The sequence below is a fragment of the Quercus lobata genome, unplaced genomic scaffold (genome assembly GCF_001633185.2).
Source record: "Quercus lobata isolate SW786 unplaced genomic scaffold, ValleyOak3.0 Primary Assembly Scq3eQI_1866, whole genome shotgun sequence".
NCBI lineage: Eukaryota > Viridiplantae > Streptophyta > Magnoliopsida > Fagales > Fagaceae > Quercus > Quercus lobata.
In genome coordinates, this window is record NW_022154708.1 from 388,622 (window position 1) to 405,513 (window position 16,892).

General features: G+C 37.5%; 1 protein-coding gene across 1 annotated transcript; it reads left to right on the forward strand.

Moving 5' to 3' along the window:
- The first annotated feature begins 4,335 nt into the window (after nucleotides 1-4,335).
- Nucleotides 4,336-15,798, forward strand: LOC115972994 (putative leucine-rich repeat receptor-like serine/threonine-protein kinase At2g19230). The gene is made up of 6 exons (XM_031093207.1): nucleotides 4,336-4,525; nucleotides 5,120-5,325; nucleotides 5,451-5,577; nucleotides 6,083-6,145; nucleotides 6,251-6,440; nucleotides 15,669-15,798. The coding sequence occupies exons 1-6, from the start codon at nucleotides 4,336-4,338 to the stop codon at nucleotides 15,796-15,798; spliced, it is 906 nt and encodes a 301-aa protein (XP_030949067.1).
- Nucleotides 15,799-16,892: the final 1,094 nt, after the last annotated feature.

Here is a 16,892-nt window from a genome sequence, read left to right on the forward strand (position 1 = left end):
ATAGTCTCTGTTCACTTGATTGGTCACGACCTGAGAGTCGCAGTAAACGACTACGCTCGCGGCTCCTGCGGCTTTGGCGAGGTCGAGGCCTACTACCACTGCTTCGTATTCCGCTTCATTGTTGTTGGTGGGGAAGTCAAGGTGGACCATACATTCAATCCTGTCTCCTTCAGGTGACAGCAGTACGATGCCGGCTCCCCTGGCTCGTCTATTGGATGATCCGTCAGTATATATGCTCCACTGAGGGGGCTCTTCTGCCCTCCTGTCTTCATCATGAGTAAACTCTGCTATGAAGTCGGCTACAATCTGTCCTTTAATGGCTGTCCGCGGGCGGTACTTGATGTCAAATTCGCTCAACTCTATAGCCCACAACGTCAGTCGACCTGCAGCTTCAAGATTGCTTATCGCCCTTCGCAAGGGCTTGTTGGTCATTACGTTCATCGTATGGGCTTGAAAGTATGGCTTGAGCTTGCGAGCCATCATGACTAATGCAAAGGCAAGTTTCTCCATAGGTGGGTATCTTTCTTCGGCACCGCAGAGCATCCGGCTGGCGTAGTATACGGGTTTTTGTACCCTGTCCTCTTCTCTGATTAAGGCCGCGCTGACTGCGACAAGGGAGACGGCCAGGTAAAGGAAGAGTTCTTCTCCTGGTTGCGAGGGGCTCAGCAATGGTGGTGAAGATAGATAGGCTTTTAACTCTTCGAATGCTCGCCGACACTCGTTCGTCCACTCGAAAGACTTCTTTAATGTGCAAAAGAAGGGCAAGCACTTGTCTGTGGCTCTCGACACGAATCTATTTAATACCGCTATCTTGCCGTTGAGGCTTTTTACTTCCTTCACATTTCTCGGGGGAGCCATCTTTATTATGGCTCGGATCTTGTCTGGGTTGGCCTCAATCCCCTTTTGAGATACCATGAATCCTAGGAATTTTCCTGCTATCACGCCGAAGGCGCACTTTCCCGGATTGAGCTTCATGTTATAGGATCGAAGCGTGCCGAATGTTTCTCTAAGGTCTTCCAGGTGATCTTCCTCCTTTCGGCTCTTCACTAGCATGTCATCGACATAGACCTAGACATTTCTCCTGATTTGCTGCGCGAACATCTTGTTCATCAGCCTTTGGTACGTTGCGCCCGCATTTTTTAGGCCGAATGGCATTACTTTGTAGAAGAAGAGAACTTGACTGGTCACGAATGAAGTCTTCTCCTGATCAACTTCGTGCATTTGGATCTGGTTATAACCCGAGAAAGCGTCCATGAAGCTTAGTAACTGGTGTTGAGCCATCAAGTTTACTAGGACGTCGACCCTTGGAAGGGGATAGCTATCTTTGGGACATGCTTTGTTAAGATCGGTGAAGTCCACGCACATCTGCCACTTGCCATTCGTTTTTTTAACCATTACTACGTTCGCTAGCCAGTCGGGGTAATAGACTTCCGTAATGAAGCTTGCCTCTTGTAGTTTACGGACTTCTTCCGCTATTGTTTGGTCTCGTTCTGGGGCGAACACTTTTTTCTTTTGTCGGACGGGTGAAAAGGAGGGCAACACATTCAATTTGTGTACCATGATTAAGGGGTCTATTCCTGGCATGTCGTCATGACTCCAGGCGAACATGTCTTGATTGCTCCTCAGGAAAGTTATGAGCTCTTGACGGATTGCGGGGTTAGCGAGCGTTCCGATCTTGGTTGTTTGGTCATGATTGGAGCTGTCAAGAGTTATCTCCTCTAGTTTCTTTGTTGGTTCTGTCACCGTTCAGTGCTCTTCTATGTTCAAGGCCTGGACTTGGTCTTCCATCTCCATCATGGCTACATAGCATTCCCGTGCGGCCATTTGACTTCCGCGTAGCTCTCCCACTCCATAATCCGTAGGGAATTTGAGCATCAGGTGGTAAGTTGAGGTTACCACCTTCCACAAGTTAAGCGTGGGTCTTCTGAAGATAGCGTTGTAGGCAGACGAGCAATCGACCACTAGGAATGTTACGTCCTTGGTGATTTGCTAGGAGTAATCGCCTACCGTCATGGATAATGTGACTGTGCCCAAAGGGAATACTCGGCTTCCTCCGAAACCAACGAGCTGGGCGTTCGTCGGAATAAATTGCTCCTTATCAATCCTCATTTGCTGGAACGCCGGATAATATAAGATATCGGCTGAGCTGCCGTTGTCGACCAACACCTGGTGCATGTTGTAGTCTCCTACCTGCATGCTGACGATGAGCGCATCGTCATGTGGATGGTGTAGGCTTCGTGCATCTTCTTCTGAGAACCCGATAATGGGGCCTTCTCTTCTTGCTATTTTCGGTACAGTGCCTATCAGCTGAATGCTCTGTACCATCTTGAGGTACATTTTGCGAGCCTTTTTTGAAGACCCGGCTGCAGCTGTTCCTCTGACTATCATCCTTATGTCCCCTATGGGGGGTTTTGGTCACTTGTTCTCTCGTCGAGGGTGCTGTTCTTATGGGGTGGATCTGTTCTCTCATTGCTGACGAACTTCTGCAGCTTTCCTTGTCTGATAAGGGCTTCAATCTGCTGCTTCAAGTCGTAGCAATCGGCTGTGTCTTGACCATGGTCATGATGAAAGCGGAAATATTTATCCCTAGATCGTTTGTTGGGATCACTCTTAAACTTTCCAGGGAACGTCAGGGCCCCTTCGTCCTTAATTTGCATTAGGACTTGGTCTATCGGGGCGGTTAATGGGGTGAAACTTGTGAATCTTCCCCCCATGGGTTTAGGGCGTCTCTCCTCCCTTCGGTCGCCTACCCTTCCTTTCTTCCGCCCCTGGTCCTGTCGGGTGTCTTCTTGCCTCTATCTTTTCTTGGGCCTCTTTTCTTGGGCCTCTCTTCTCGAGCCAACAACGCGTCTTCAACGTTCATATATTTGGTGGCCCTGTAAAGCACCTCTGACATGGTCTTTGGGTTGTTTTTGCATAGGGAGAACAAAAACTTACCCCCCTTCAGCCCATTCGTGAATGCCGCTACTCGTCGGCTTCGTCGATCGAGAGCGCCTCCTTATTGAAACGGGATATGTAGGCCCTTAATGTTTCCTCCTCTCGTTGCTTGATATTCATTAAGCAAGCTATGGACTTCTTATACCGATGTCCTCCGATGAAGTGCGTAGTAAATTGAGCGCTTAGCTCCTTGAAGATGCTGATGGAATTGCGTGCTAGCCGGCTGAACCAAATCCTTGCCGTGCCCTTTAGGGTTGTAGGAAAGGCCCTGCACATAATTGCGTCTGCCACTCCTTGAAGGTGCATCAGGGTCTTGAAGGTCTCTAGGTGATCTAGAGGGTCCTTGACCCTGTCATAACTATCCATATGTGGCATGCGGAACTTACTCGACAGGGGGAAGGAGTTGACGGTAGTGGTAAATGGTGAGTCAGTCCAGTTGACAAAGTTGTCAAGGTCACTGGACACTCGTCCCTTGAGAGCGTTCATCATTACTTCCATATGTTCCTTTATCACCTGCATCTCCGCGATGATAGGTGGCGGAGCTGTATCTACAAGAGAGGGAAGGCTCGTGTCCCGTCGCTCTAGTCTACTTGGGGCGTTACTAGCCTGTGGTCCCTCTTGATTCCTCCTTTCAGCGCTGGTTCCTTCTTGATCCGCTCCTTGGTTATTGAGTGCCGCATTTTTCTGGTTCAGCTGCTCTTCCAAGTTGCGGTTTTGTTTGGTGAGGCGCTCCACGGCTGTGGCAAGCATCTTGACCTGTTTCTTAAGTGCAGTCATGGGGGCTTCTTCTTCTTGAACGTCGTTAGTGGTCGCCATTGAGCAAGTGAGTACCATGTAACTCTTTTGTCCGGGAAGCGATAATGTGCTACATTTCCCACAGACGGCGCCAACTGATGATGCCGAAAATATCACCAATAGTTCACACATCACTCGCGACTTAAAGTGAACCTGCACAACAAAATAACAGAAGACCTTAAAGAGCACCGGTGTGGTGTTAGCCAAATACCCTCCAAAGGTCAAGTGAGAATTATTCTCACAACTCTAGAGTACTAGAGAGGGTAAATTATGCATATCTTTTCTTGCGAGGGTTTTGGGGTTTTTATAGTAGTAGATGATCGGCTACTCCTCCTTGGTGTGGAAGTCTTTTCCTTATAGAACTCTACTTGAATACTTCCGAGCATGGTGAGCAAGGTCTTTTTCTTGTGGAGGAGTTTCATTTTTTCATTTTCTTTTGATTTTTATATTTTCTCTTTTACATGCCGCTTCTGTACATGCTAAATACTTAAAAAAGTATATGTTCACTTGTTCACTGATTTGTAATACAATTTCTTTTATATTTCCAATGTTAATTTGTATTTCATGATGACAACACCATCCCTGTTTGATAATATACTTACAATGGCATATTACCCTGATGCACTTTATGCAAGTTTCGGCGAAAATCCAGATCTTTGTCTGTCAGATCCATGCAACAGAAAGAAGAAAAAGGTGTTCGTTATTCCAGTTATTGCATCATCAATAGCAGCAGTCCTGGTCCTTCTATTCATCTTTAGTGCTCTGGCTATCTATAGAATGAAAAGACATGGAGGTAGTTCTTTATTTTCTACTTTTGTAATTGTCATCAGTCATCACAATTCGCTGAGGTGAGGTTGTTTACAAGAGATGTAGTACCCAATCCTAGCTAGTCCTATTTTTCCTGTGGTAGACCCAAGCCTTAATGAAAATTATGAAAATAAATTATAGAATCAAAGAAAATATAGAAAACACTAATTAATTTTCACCAGAGGCCGTTGTGACCAAGCACACGATCATGAAAGCATATTATGCAATTGATTGACAATTGAATACATCCAGGGACACTTTAACATGTGAACGAGTGGAAAATGCACTCATTCTCCGCAATAATAATTACATACTTGAGATGACCTAGCCCTTTTCCTTGTGTCCTTACAAGGTGGATTTGGTTACACATTCCCAAGAGTTTATTTGCACCCTGTGTCTAGGATAGGTGGACTTCGAATTTAATCCTAGTAACGATTTTGTTTAAGATGACCTAGATTTGAGGACACAAACATGAGAGAATTAGAACATAAACTGTACATATTCCCACACAACCCACAATATTTTTTAATATAATTCTACAATCTACATGTTACAATTATGAAAATAGTCCTTCCTGTAGGTACGGTTACCAAATCTAGTATCAAATCACAGAATCAACAGTATAGCTACTCTGAGGTTGTGAGCATAACTAATAACTTCAAAACCATCATTGGGGAAGGAGAATTTGGAAAAGTGTACCTTGGAAAACTGAAAGATGAAACTAAAGTTGCTGTTAAGCTCCTCTCTACTTCATCATACCAAGGCTATAAGGAATTTCAAGCAGAGGTTAGGTGCTGCTAGTCTTTTCAATTAGTTTGAAAATTTTATTTTAAATTGAAGCTGTGATGACACAAGGCATGCAGCTAAAAGATTTTCATCAGCTAAATTGTAGAACTGGTTTTGAAATATAGGCACGACTCTTGATGATAGTTCATCATAGAAACTTGGTTTCTCTTGTTGGATACTGTGATGAGGGTGAAAAGAAGGCACTCATATATGAGTACATGGCTAATGGCAATTTGCACCAACATTTATCAGGTATTTACCATTTTTCTTCAAAGGAGCTTCATTCTTTGACTCACTATAAGTAACCTTTATCAAATCAAAAACATGATTAAGTGTGGGGCAAGCCCGTTAACAAAGTGCAACTCATACAAAATGCATAGGTAGTCCCATTTTGCTTGCTCTTAGCATGAAATTGTAACTAAGTCTTGCGCCTTAGTGAAGCCACTATGGTGCTATCTAAATATAGTAGAATGTGGGGAGGCAAAAAAAGGTTCCAAAAAAAAAAAAAGGATGAAAAGCCTGAGAACTATCCAGAGACATTTACTCTTTTCATGATACACCTATTTGAAACATCAAACCAAATTAAAACAGACAGAGGTGCCAACTAGCCAATCTAAGCTTTATATAACTGAAATGCTGTTGCTGTTTCCTATAATTGGGTTTAGGAATGTGTATGTCTTATGAATGATTGCAAAACCAGAGCTATTTTCAATAACAATTCAGCTGAAAGAGAAAAATTGATATGTTTTGACTGCAGTTACAAACACAAATGTCTTGACATTGAACGAGAGACTTCACATTGCAGTGGATGCAGCACATGGTTTGCAAATTAATCAATTACATGATTTTTAATCATCAATATTTTTATAATTGATTTTTTTTTTCTTGAATAAAAGTTTACAATGGTTTTCTGATGGAGTTGTAGGGTTGGAGTATCTACATAATGGTTGCAAGCCACCTATAATCCATAGAGATTTGAAACCTTCCAACATTTTGATAAATGAACACATGCAAGCCGAGATAGCTAATTTTGGGCTGTCTAGAGCCTTTGCAACTGAAAGTGACTCTCATGTGTCAACTCGCCCAGCTGGCACATTGGGATACCTTGATCCTGAGTAAGCATTTAGACCTACTAATGGAATTTGCAACACTCTAAGCTTTTTATCTAAAATTTTTCTACTTAAAAATGTTTTGCACGTAAGGATCACCACATTGAATTCCAAGTTCTCACCGCATCCAAAATTTGTAAAATTTACAACTTCTCTTAATTGCATAGAATTTTTCAAATGTTTTGGTTTTTTTTTTTTTTTTTTTTTTTTTTTTTTTCAAGTACATCTTATTAATATTTGGATGAACATATCACTTTCTTAACTAGTGGGAGTTGTCCAAAGCATCCGAATTCCAATTGCTATTAATGATTAAGTGCAAATAGGATATAATGGTAGAAATAACCAGCAGAATTAAATCAAGCTATGGATTTCTTGTAGTTATCTAATTACTTGTGTTTTATTTACAGATTTCAAGCATTTGGAAACTTCAATAAGAAAAGTGATGTCTATAGCCTTGGGATTATTTTGTTTGATCTAATCACTGGCCGCCTTGCAATACTTAGAGGCCCTGTGAGAAACAATCACATACTTGATTGGGTTAATCCTTTGATTGAAAGGGGTGATGTTCAAAACATTGTTGATCCAAGATTAGAAGGGGAATTCAACACTAATTCTGCTTGGAAAGCTATAGAGATAGCCATGTCATGTATACCATCATTAGCTATCCAAAGGCTAGACATGAATCATGTGTTGGCAGAATTGAAGGAATGTTTGGCTCTAGAGCTGGCTTGGGGAAGAACTCAAAGGATGGAAACTGAGGGGAATAAAACAACTTCGAGAATTCCTTCCAAAATGACCCATTTGGAGTATGAATCAGATATAGCTCCCCATGCTAGGTAGTAGTTCAACAAAAGAAGAGTGTTAATTGTGTCTTGTATAATATATAACGAGTTTGTATCACATTAGAATTTTAAGAACTTTTTTTTTTGTTGATAATTTGATTGCTGATACAATAAGACTTTAGAATATTGGTGATGTCCCTTTCAGTAATTAATAAGTGAGTCTTTTCTAAATGGAAAATTCTAGTTTAAGTTGACATAGCCATATGTGATTATAGTTTCTAAGCATAGGAAGGTTTGATATAGAGCTTTACTACATCAAGAATATTTTCCAGATGAGCCTTTGTCTGTTGCCAAAATAGAAATCAAAAACTTTAGTGCGGTAGTTTAAGTTGACAAAACCTTGTTATGAAACTTTTATTAGATCCACCACACTTTTAGGCATTGTCAATAGTTTTTCATCTATCAATGAAATCTGTGTTGCTCCCATGAATTTTATCTCTCCATGCCAAAATAGAATAGGATCATACAAGTTCGTTAAATAATAGCAAAAGAAAATTTCAAATTATTTCATAGTTTTCATGAAATGGTTTGGTATCATGACTTGCATTGTTGCTAGCCACCATAGAATTTGCAACTGTTGGTAGTTCACTTTTAACATCATTAATGCTACATTCTAGAGAAATTCATTATCATAGCAAAGTCATATATGTTTCAACTTCTGGAAATGTCGGATATAATTGTGACTTTTCATCTTTCTTCTTTCTTTATGATTTTGTATTTTGAATTCACCTGCCTTTCTGTCTCACTTTCTTTTTATTTTTTAAAAAACTATAGTTGAAGCTATCATGGGCATCAAGAAAGTATACAATGTGACTAGAAACTGGCAAGGTGATCCATGTCTCCCAAGTGAATACTCATGGGATGGTTTGCAATGCAGTGACAACAATCATCCAATGATCATCTCATTGGAAGTGAACTTCCAAAACATCAAAACTTGTGTTGACACAATACACATGCTGTGATATTTCAATTAATATATTGTCTAATGGGAAAAAAAAATCCTCCTTAACTTGGAGGCACATAAAATGGGCCATCATATTAACTGATATGAAAATATGATGCATCATTTTAGGAAATGTGACAATGGAACAAACTCCTTTCAAATTCAACTAAAAAATATGGTTCTGTCATACCTTCTGATATTTGACTAAATTTGTTTCATTTTGATGGAATGTTCAAACACATCTCCTCCCCAAAAATAAGAATAATTTTGTTTTAATTGCAAATTATCTTTCAAAAAATGGCAATAACTCTTCCTTCTTTCATTATGACAAGCAGGAACTTGGGCTCAAGCAATATGACAGGGGAGATTGCAACTTCGTTCTCCAATCTCAAAGTAATGCAGTCCTTGTGAGTCTTAATCTGAATTGTGATTGATATTTAGCATTCAGATACTATACAATAGTGATAGCTAGACACCAGCATGTCCAGAAACACCATCTGCTAGCTTGAGATTACCAATCAGCAGGTAGATAATGGAACCCTTAATTGCCAAAGGTGTTAATGCTTGGAGAGTGTATTTGTGGGATTTGATTTCAGGAATTTTTACTTGGAAATTCTATATGCAAGTCATGTAGTTGATTATCGGGTTGTCAAGAAAAGAAAACAATTGTTTAGCTTAACATCTGTGCATCTTGCTAACTCCTGTTTCAGGGACTTGTCATACAATGACTTAACTGGGCCACTGCCAGAATTTTTGGCACAACTACTGAATTTGAACACACTGTAAGTTGTTGAGCTTTGATCTTGGTATTGAAAATGTAAATTTCAGTGAAGGAAATTGAGGTGATCTGCATAACAATATCTTTGCAGTAATATAAGTGGAAACAAGCTCACAGGTTCAGTTCCTGAGGCTCTTCTGCAGAAGTTTAGGGATGGGAAAATGGTCTTGAGGTAGCTTATCTTCCTTCCTCCAATATTTTATTTACTTAATATTCTAATTTCATTTTTTCACCTTCTTGTGTTTTCTCTCTCTTTCTTTTACAATTATAACTGCTTTTTATACATGCCAAATACTAGAAAAAGTATATGTTGTTCACTAATATGTAAAATCAGATTTCTTCTATTTTTCCAACATCAATTGAATTGCAAGATGACAGCACCATCTATCTATGTTTAATAACTTACTATGGCATATTACCTTGATGCATTTTATGCAAGTGTTGGCGAAAATCCAGATCTTTGTATGTCGGTTCCATGCAAGAGGAAAAAGAAAAAGGAATTTGTTGTTCCAGTTGTTGCATCATCTATAGCAGCAATTATGGTTCTTCTGTTCATCTTTTGTGCTCTGGCTATGTATAGAAGGAAAAGACAAGGAGGTACTTCTTTCTTTATTTTCTGATTCTGTAATTGTTATCACAATTCACTGAAGTGAGGTACAAGAGATGTAGCATCCAGTCCCAGGTAGTCCTATTTTTCCTGTGATACACCAAAGACTTTAAGAAAGTCATGAAAATAATGTATAGAAATTGAAGAAAAATACTGTGAATATTAATTAGTTTTCACTAGTGGCTATCGTGACAAACCACACAATCAAGACCACTAATAATGCAGCTGATAAAAAATTTTGATTACATACATGGACCATTCAACATGTGACTGAGTGGTAAGTGTGCACATTCTCTTCATGCAATGCAAGGGTATGAATCTTGCTTGAGTCATGTTTCAGTTGTTTTGTACCTAACTTTATGATGTCCGTGGGATTTATTTTTCTGAGGATTGCCATCCTGGGACTGTGTGCTGATACTCTATTTTGCTTGACCAAAAAGATAATATTAATCACAGTAATTCTTACATACATGGGCAGGTTGTCAACAGTTCAAATAGTCACATGGGATCTCAAGTTACACAAAAGAATAGTTAAAGAACACTTGAATCTTTCCTTCACAACACCGCTGAGTTTATATATATAATACCGCACACCTGGTCCATACCTATTGTCACCTAAAATTGCCAAATAAATAAATAACAATCCGGTCACTGTGCCACACAGATTATTAACCATATCATCCCAATCTCCTGCGGTTTTGTAAAAGGTCTTGTTCTAGCCTTCTTCAATTCTGGGAATTCAAATTGAGAAGGCAAGCAAACTTGGGGAGATCACTTCATACAATCTTGAGCCCATGCTGACTCTATAAATTTGGACAACTCTTCTTGATGTGCAAAATAGAGATGAGCATACAATCCAGAACCTCCTCTAGCTTTACCACTGACAAAATATCATGGAGAAACCTCAACAATACCGTGTGAGATGAAATCAATTTGAGTACACAAGTAGCTGTTAAGTTGCTCTCTACTTCATCAAACCAAGGCTATAACAAATTTCGAGCAAAGGTTAGATTGAATTTTTGACTACTTCAAAATGCTAATTTAATTTTGAAACTATGATGGCATGAAGCATGCAGCTAAAATACTTTTATCCAATTAAATTGGAGCATTGTTTTGAAATACAGGCATGTAACACACCAAACCCATACCAAGGATTTAGATGCATAACCTATCTTATAAATAATCAACAATAATATAATGGAATAGAGCGTAATTAAATATCCACAAATAAACTTCAAATAATCAAAATCTTTCCTATGAAATCCATAAAACAAAGACTTTAACAATAAAGTCTCTAAATACAATCTCAAAAGAGTTCCACAAATGCCAAACTTACTATACTAAGAAAATATATTAAAACAATCCATCAACTAACATAGCTCCAAAAGAAGTCTTCAATCTATGTCTCCAATGATCTACCACCAAAAGATATTCCACTGCTCTAATTTGAAAGGATGGAGAAAGGGGGGTGAGCTAGAAGCCCAATAAGAGACTACATAACATGAGGATGTCTTTCAAAACAAAACATTAGTATCATTAAAAATATAGTCTTTACAAAACATTTACTATATAGCTTTAACGGTAATATAATATATTCTATAAAACTGTTAGAAAGAAAATATTTACTATAACATTGTAATAAGTAAATAAAATAGTAACCACTTTAATTGGCCAAAATACATTAGATAGGCAGAAACAATTTAATATAGTAATAAACAATTTTTCCACTTGTAACAGCCAATAACAATAAAACAATAGTTTGATGTGGAAAACATTAAACATTAGCCAGACAAAGACATAAGCTGCTAAACAATCGGTGGGTGATCCCCATAGAGAACAATAACACTAACCTCAAAGAGGCAACACTGGCTCCAAAGAGCAAACGATAACACTACACCACACCACAATAACACTACATCGGCCGAAGACCAACACTTAACCCTGTGTTGGCAAAGGTTGCAGATTGTCTAGTTAACCGTTTGAAAACATTTTTACTATATTACAATATTGCCAATATTAATCATATATTATATAACAAATACTTTCAAAAAAAAATATGGTTTTGAGTCATTCTTTAACATATACAGTTTCAAAACAATATACAAGAAATAATAAAATTCTAATATGTATCATGCATAGACATGGTATAAGTTTTTGGAAACTTCACTTTTGCAATATTATATATATATATATATATATTTATCAAAAATATATATAAATATATACATCTTGAGAGACGTCATGTTCTGAAGTCCACTTACCTCTAGTTGCTAATACTCGTAGTCTAGATCCAAAATCAAATGAGCTTTTCCTCCACACCTAAAAGTAAAGGAGTAACATAATTATATAATTAATCCACCTTGACGTATACCATAAGGATGTAAGGGACACTTCCTAATAATTTTATGCTTATAGATCATATTATCCCACCTTACATATACATGGCATCCAATAAGATTCCTACCCGTAAAACATAGAAAGGATGCTATAGGTTTACAAAGTTATTTCTACCCGTAGGACCTAGTAACTTGTATCATGCAATGACAATAATTTAGAAACGTGAAACAATTATATAGATTACAAAAGTTATGAAGCTAGCACCACTACCAATCTACGTAAATCCCAGCAACAAAACATCTACTAGTGCTTAACCTATGTAGGATTTGATGCTACTCCACATACATATATGAGGATATGTTTCAAAATCAAATAAAATAATCCATGTCTAAAATACACTTCCATGATAACTTCAATTCCTAAGCAACTGTTAGTATAATTCCAATATTTTCAAGCAGCCTAGAGATGAAGGTTCCATAATCAAATATGTTATGATGCCCCGATTTGATTGATTGTGTGATGTGTGTGGGTGTGTGATGAGTCCCATATCGGGTATTTACTAGGTAGATTTGGGCTTTATTAACAACTACAAGGAGCCTCAATTGTGACTAGTTCTTTTGAGGTATAGCGCAGATGTGGCTAGCGCTTTTCCTTGGGTCGTTACATATGGTATCAGAGCCGGCATGATAATCCCGTGTGGGCTCAGAGACACTACCCCACAAAGTGGGCCCTAACGAGGACGTTAGGGATTTAAGTGGGGGAGATTGTGATGCCCCAATTTGATTGATTGTGTGATGTGTGTGGATGTGTGATGAGTCCCACATCGGGTATTTACTGGGTAGATTTGGGCTTTATTAACAACTACAAGGAGCCTCAATTGTGACTAGTTCTTTTGAGGTATAGCGTAGATGTGGCTAGCGCTTTTCCTTGGGTCGTTACATATGTTATCACTAAGGCGTGCATATATTGATGTTTACCTCTATATAACGAATTTGCTGGCTGCCCCTAGCAGTTCCACGGTCTTCTATCCCTTCAATTTTGAGAAACCCTAATTCTCTTCTTTTAATCTTTTATACGCTAACCACTCTACCTTTCACGTGATTGACTTAAAAGACCCAGTATATAAACCTCTAAAATAACACTCCAATTCAGTCTAGGAAGATCAATCCAACTCCAATTAGTACTCTTAAATAACACTCCTACTTGTGCTAGAGTTTGAGACCTACTAAAACTTAAATAAGCTTCCAAGACTTTAATTCCCAATTAAACTCAAATCAAGGTTGTTTAGATGGGCTAAAACTCTAAAGAATTCCATTAACACTTAAACTCCTAATCCAAATAGGTTTTAGTCTCTTATCCTTTTCCTTAACTGATAAGGAGACTAAAAGTTTAATATGAATAATCCACAAAATAACTCTCACATTACATTTTTTATTTATTTTCTTTGTAGATATCATAATATAAAATAATATCACCTTCAAAATAAATTAAATAATTCATCAATTTCACTTTAGAAGCAATAAAATTAAATTTAAGTGAGGCGGGTGTTACATTCTCTCCCTCTTATAAAATTTTCGTCCTCGAAAATTCAAACATACCTCAATTTACTAGTGCTTCAATCTTAGGAAGGTCCATTGTAATTCCATCTCTAAAGACCATATGTCCTAAGAACACCACTTTATTCAACTAGCACTCACACTTTCTCAAATTAGCATGCAACCTCTTGTCTCTTAAAATTTGCAAAACAATCCTCAAAAACATCACTTAATCTGACCAAATGTCAATCCTCATCACACACCAACACACATCACACAATCAATCAAATTGGGGCATCATAATCTCCCTCACTTAAATCCCTAACGTCCTCGTTAGGGCCCAATTTGTGAGGTAGTGTCTCTGAGCCCCTACGGGATTACTGGGCCGGCCCTAATACCATATGTAACAACTCAAGGAAAAGCGCTAGCCACATCTGCGCTATACCTCAAAATGACTAGTCACAATTGAGACTCCTTGTAGTTATTAATAAAGCCCAGTTCAACCCAGTAAATACCCGATGTGGGACTCATCACACACCCACACACATCACACAATCAATCAAATTGGGGCATCACAAGGCACAACTCTTAATGATAGTCCATCATAGAAACTTGGTTTCTCTTGTTGGATATTGTGATGAGAGTGAAAAGAAGGCACTTATATATGAGTTCATGGCTAATGGCAATCTACACCAACATTTATCAGGTATTTACCATCTACCATTTGTGTCCAAAGGCTCTTCATCATATGACACAGTAAGTTACCTTTGTGGTTTGATCAAATTAAAAACATGATTTAGTAGAGGGCAAGCTCCATAACAGCACCTATAGTAGTAGCTAAGCATATTAGAATATGAACAGTCTTTTCCACTATTAGTTATCTCTGTCAAATCAAAAGAATGTTGGCTTGAGCAGTGCACCAAACAGGTGCAATTCATACCAGATGTGTATCAAGTCTTTTCCATTGAGTAGTCTCATTTTGCCTAATCTTATCATGAAACACAATGAATACTGCCTAGGAAACTGTAACTAAGTCTTGCCCCTTAGTGAAGTACCTACGGTACTATACTACTATCTAAGCATATTAGAATGTGGGTATGACCACTATCCATAGGCCCAGCTAATATTTTCGTGATACACCAATACAAAACATAAGAACAATTAAAACAAACCAAAAAAGAGGAAGCGTGAGGTACCAAAAAACCAATCTAAGCTTAATACATAAAAAAAAAAAAAATGCAATTGCTATTTCATATAATTAGGCTTAGGAATGTGTAGTTTGACTAAAAACTCACAAATGTTATTAATTTTCTTGCAAAATTGTGAAATCAGAGCTATAACATCCCAGCTTAAAGAGAAATTGATATGTTTCGGCTGCAGTGACAAACACAAATGTCTTAACTTGAAATGAGAGACTTCATATTGCAGTGGATGCAGCACATGGTTTGTAAACAAATCAACTACATGATTATTCATCTTCAATGTTGTTGGATTTCGGTTATAAATATATTAAGAATAAGTTACCAATGGTTTACTGGTGGGTTTGTAGGGTTGGAGTATCTACATAATGGTTGTAAGCCACCTATAACCTATAGAGATTTGAAACCTTCCAACATTTTATTAAATGAACACATGCAAACCAAGATAGCTGATTTCGGGCTGTCTAGAGCCTTCGCAACTGAAAATGACTCTCGTGTGTCAACTCGCCCAGTTGGCACATTAGGATACCTCGATCCTGCGTAAGTGTTTAGGCCTGCTAATTTGTGTGTGTAGATATATATATATATATATATATATTTGGAGTTAAGAGTGAATTTAGGTATCATTATGTATAGAGGTTCTAGTGGAATCTACAACATACTAAGCCTGTTATCATAAAATTTTCCGCTACTTAAAAATATTCTGCCTTTAAAGAGCAAACATTGATTTCCAAGTACCCAATGCATCAAAAAACTATAAAATTCACAAATTTCTCTTAATTGAACAAAATTTTAAAATTCTGTAGTTTTTACAAGTACATTGTATTATATTTTTTAAGCACAACTCACTTTCTTCACCAATGGGAGTTATATAAAGTATCAGGATGCCAACGACTATTATTTAAGGCTCAAGTAATGAAAGTAATAACTAGTAGAATTAAATCAAGCTATGAATTTCTTGTATTTATCGAGCCACATGTGTTTTACATGCAGATTTCAAGCATCTGGAAACTTTTATAAGAAAAGCAATGTCTATAGTTTTGGAATTATTTTGTTTGAGCTAATCACAGGCCGCGCTGCAATAGTAAGAGGCCCTGTGAAAAACAGTCACATACTTGACTAGGTTAATCCTTTGATTGAAAGGGGTGATGTTCAAAACATTGTTGATCCAAGATTAGAAGGAGAATTCAACACCAACTCTGCCTGGAAAGCTATAGAGATAGCCATGTCATGCACACCATCTTATGCTATCCAAAGGCCAGACATGAGTCATGTGTTGGTATAACTTAAGGAATGTTTGGCTCTAGAGATGGCTTATGAAAGAACTCAAAGGATGGCAATTAAGGGAAATTTAACAACTTCAAACACTCCATTCAAATGACCCATTTGGAGTATGAATCAAATATTGTGCCCCATAGTAGGTAGAATTTTTATTTTTGGATATTTGATAGGTGGGACAGCGAGCATTAGAACTTGGACATCTTTGTTGAAAACACTAGAAAGTATCAATTAACCTATAAAACTCGTGGCCCATATAGGTAGTCATCAAACAAAAAAAGATTAGTGGTCAAGTGTTCTTTGTATGCTATATGACTAGTTTACATTACATTAGTATTTGATGAACTTTCTTATATCCTTGTTTTGTCTCTTGTTCAATGAAAGTATGAGTGTGTATTATAACTTGTTTCTATACTTTCTAATGAACAAGTAAATTATAATTATGCATAATTTATATTCTGCATGTGCTTAAGGGTTTAGTTTTTTTTTTTTTTTAAGAAACATTGTTATGTAATAACATGAGGGATATTGGGCTTTTTACCTTATTTAGTAAAAAATTTACCACAATGTTCCAATTTTGAAATTATTTAGGTCTGTGTCCCTATTTTAGTACTCAACTTTAAAAAAATCGAGTTACAAGTAGAACTCGACATTAGCAATATTGAGTTTTATGCATATTTTTCCACTTAATTTTAAATTAATTTTAAGTGAAACTCGACTTTGCAAAAGTCAAGTTTCAATTAAAAATTTACATATAACTCAATTTTGAGGATATCGAGTTTTATACCGAACTCGATTTTGTTAGAATCGAGTTTAAAAAACAAGGACACGAACCTAAATAGTTTCAAAACAGGGACATGTTGTTGTTATTTTTTCAAAATAAGGACAAAAACCCAATATTTCCTAATAACATGTACATCATAATGCTCTAGAATGTCA

What these genes read in the sequence shown, in the direction of transcription:
- LOC115972994 (XM_031093207.1), top strand. Translation starts at nt 4,336, where the DNA reads ATGGCATATTACCCTGATGCACTTTATGCAAGTTTCGGCGAAAATCCA. An exon ending in ATAAGGAATTTCAAGCAGAG is followed by an intron (nt 5,326 to 5,450) that starts GTTAGGTGCTGC and finishes TTTGAAATATAG; the next exon opens with GCACGACTCTTGATGATAGT. An exon ending in TGCAGTGGATGCAGCACATG is followed by an intron (nt 6,146 to 6,250) that starts GTTTGCAAATTA and finishes ATGGAGTTGTAG; the next exon opens with GGTTGGAGTATCTACATAAT.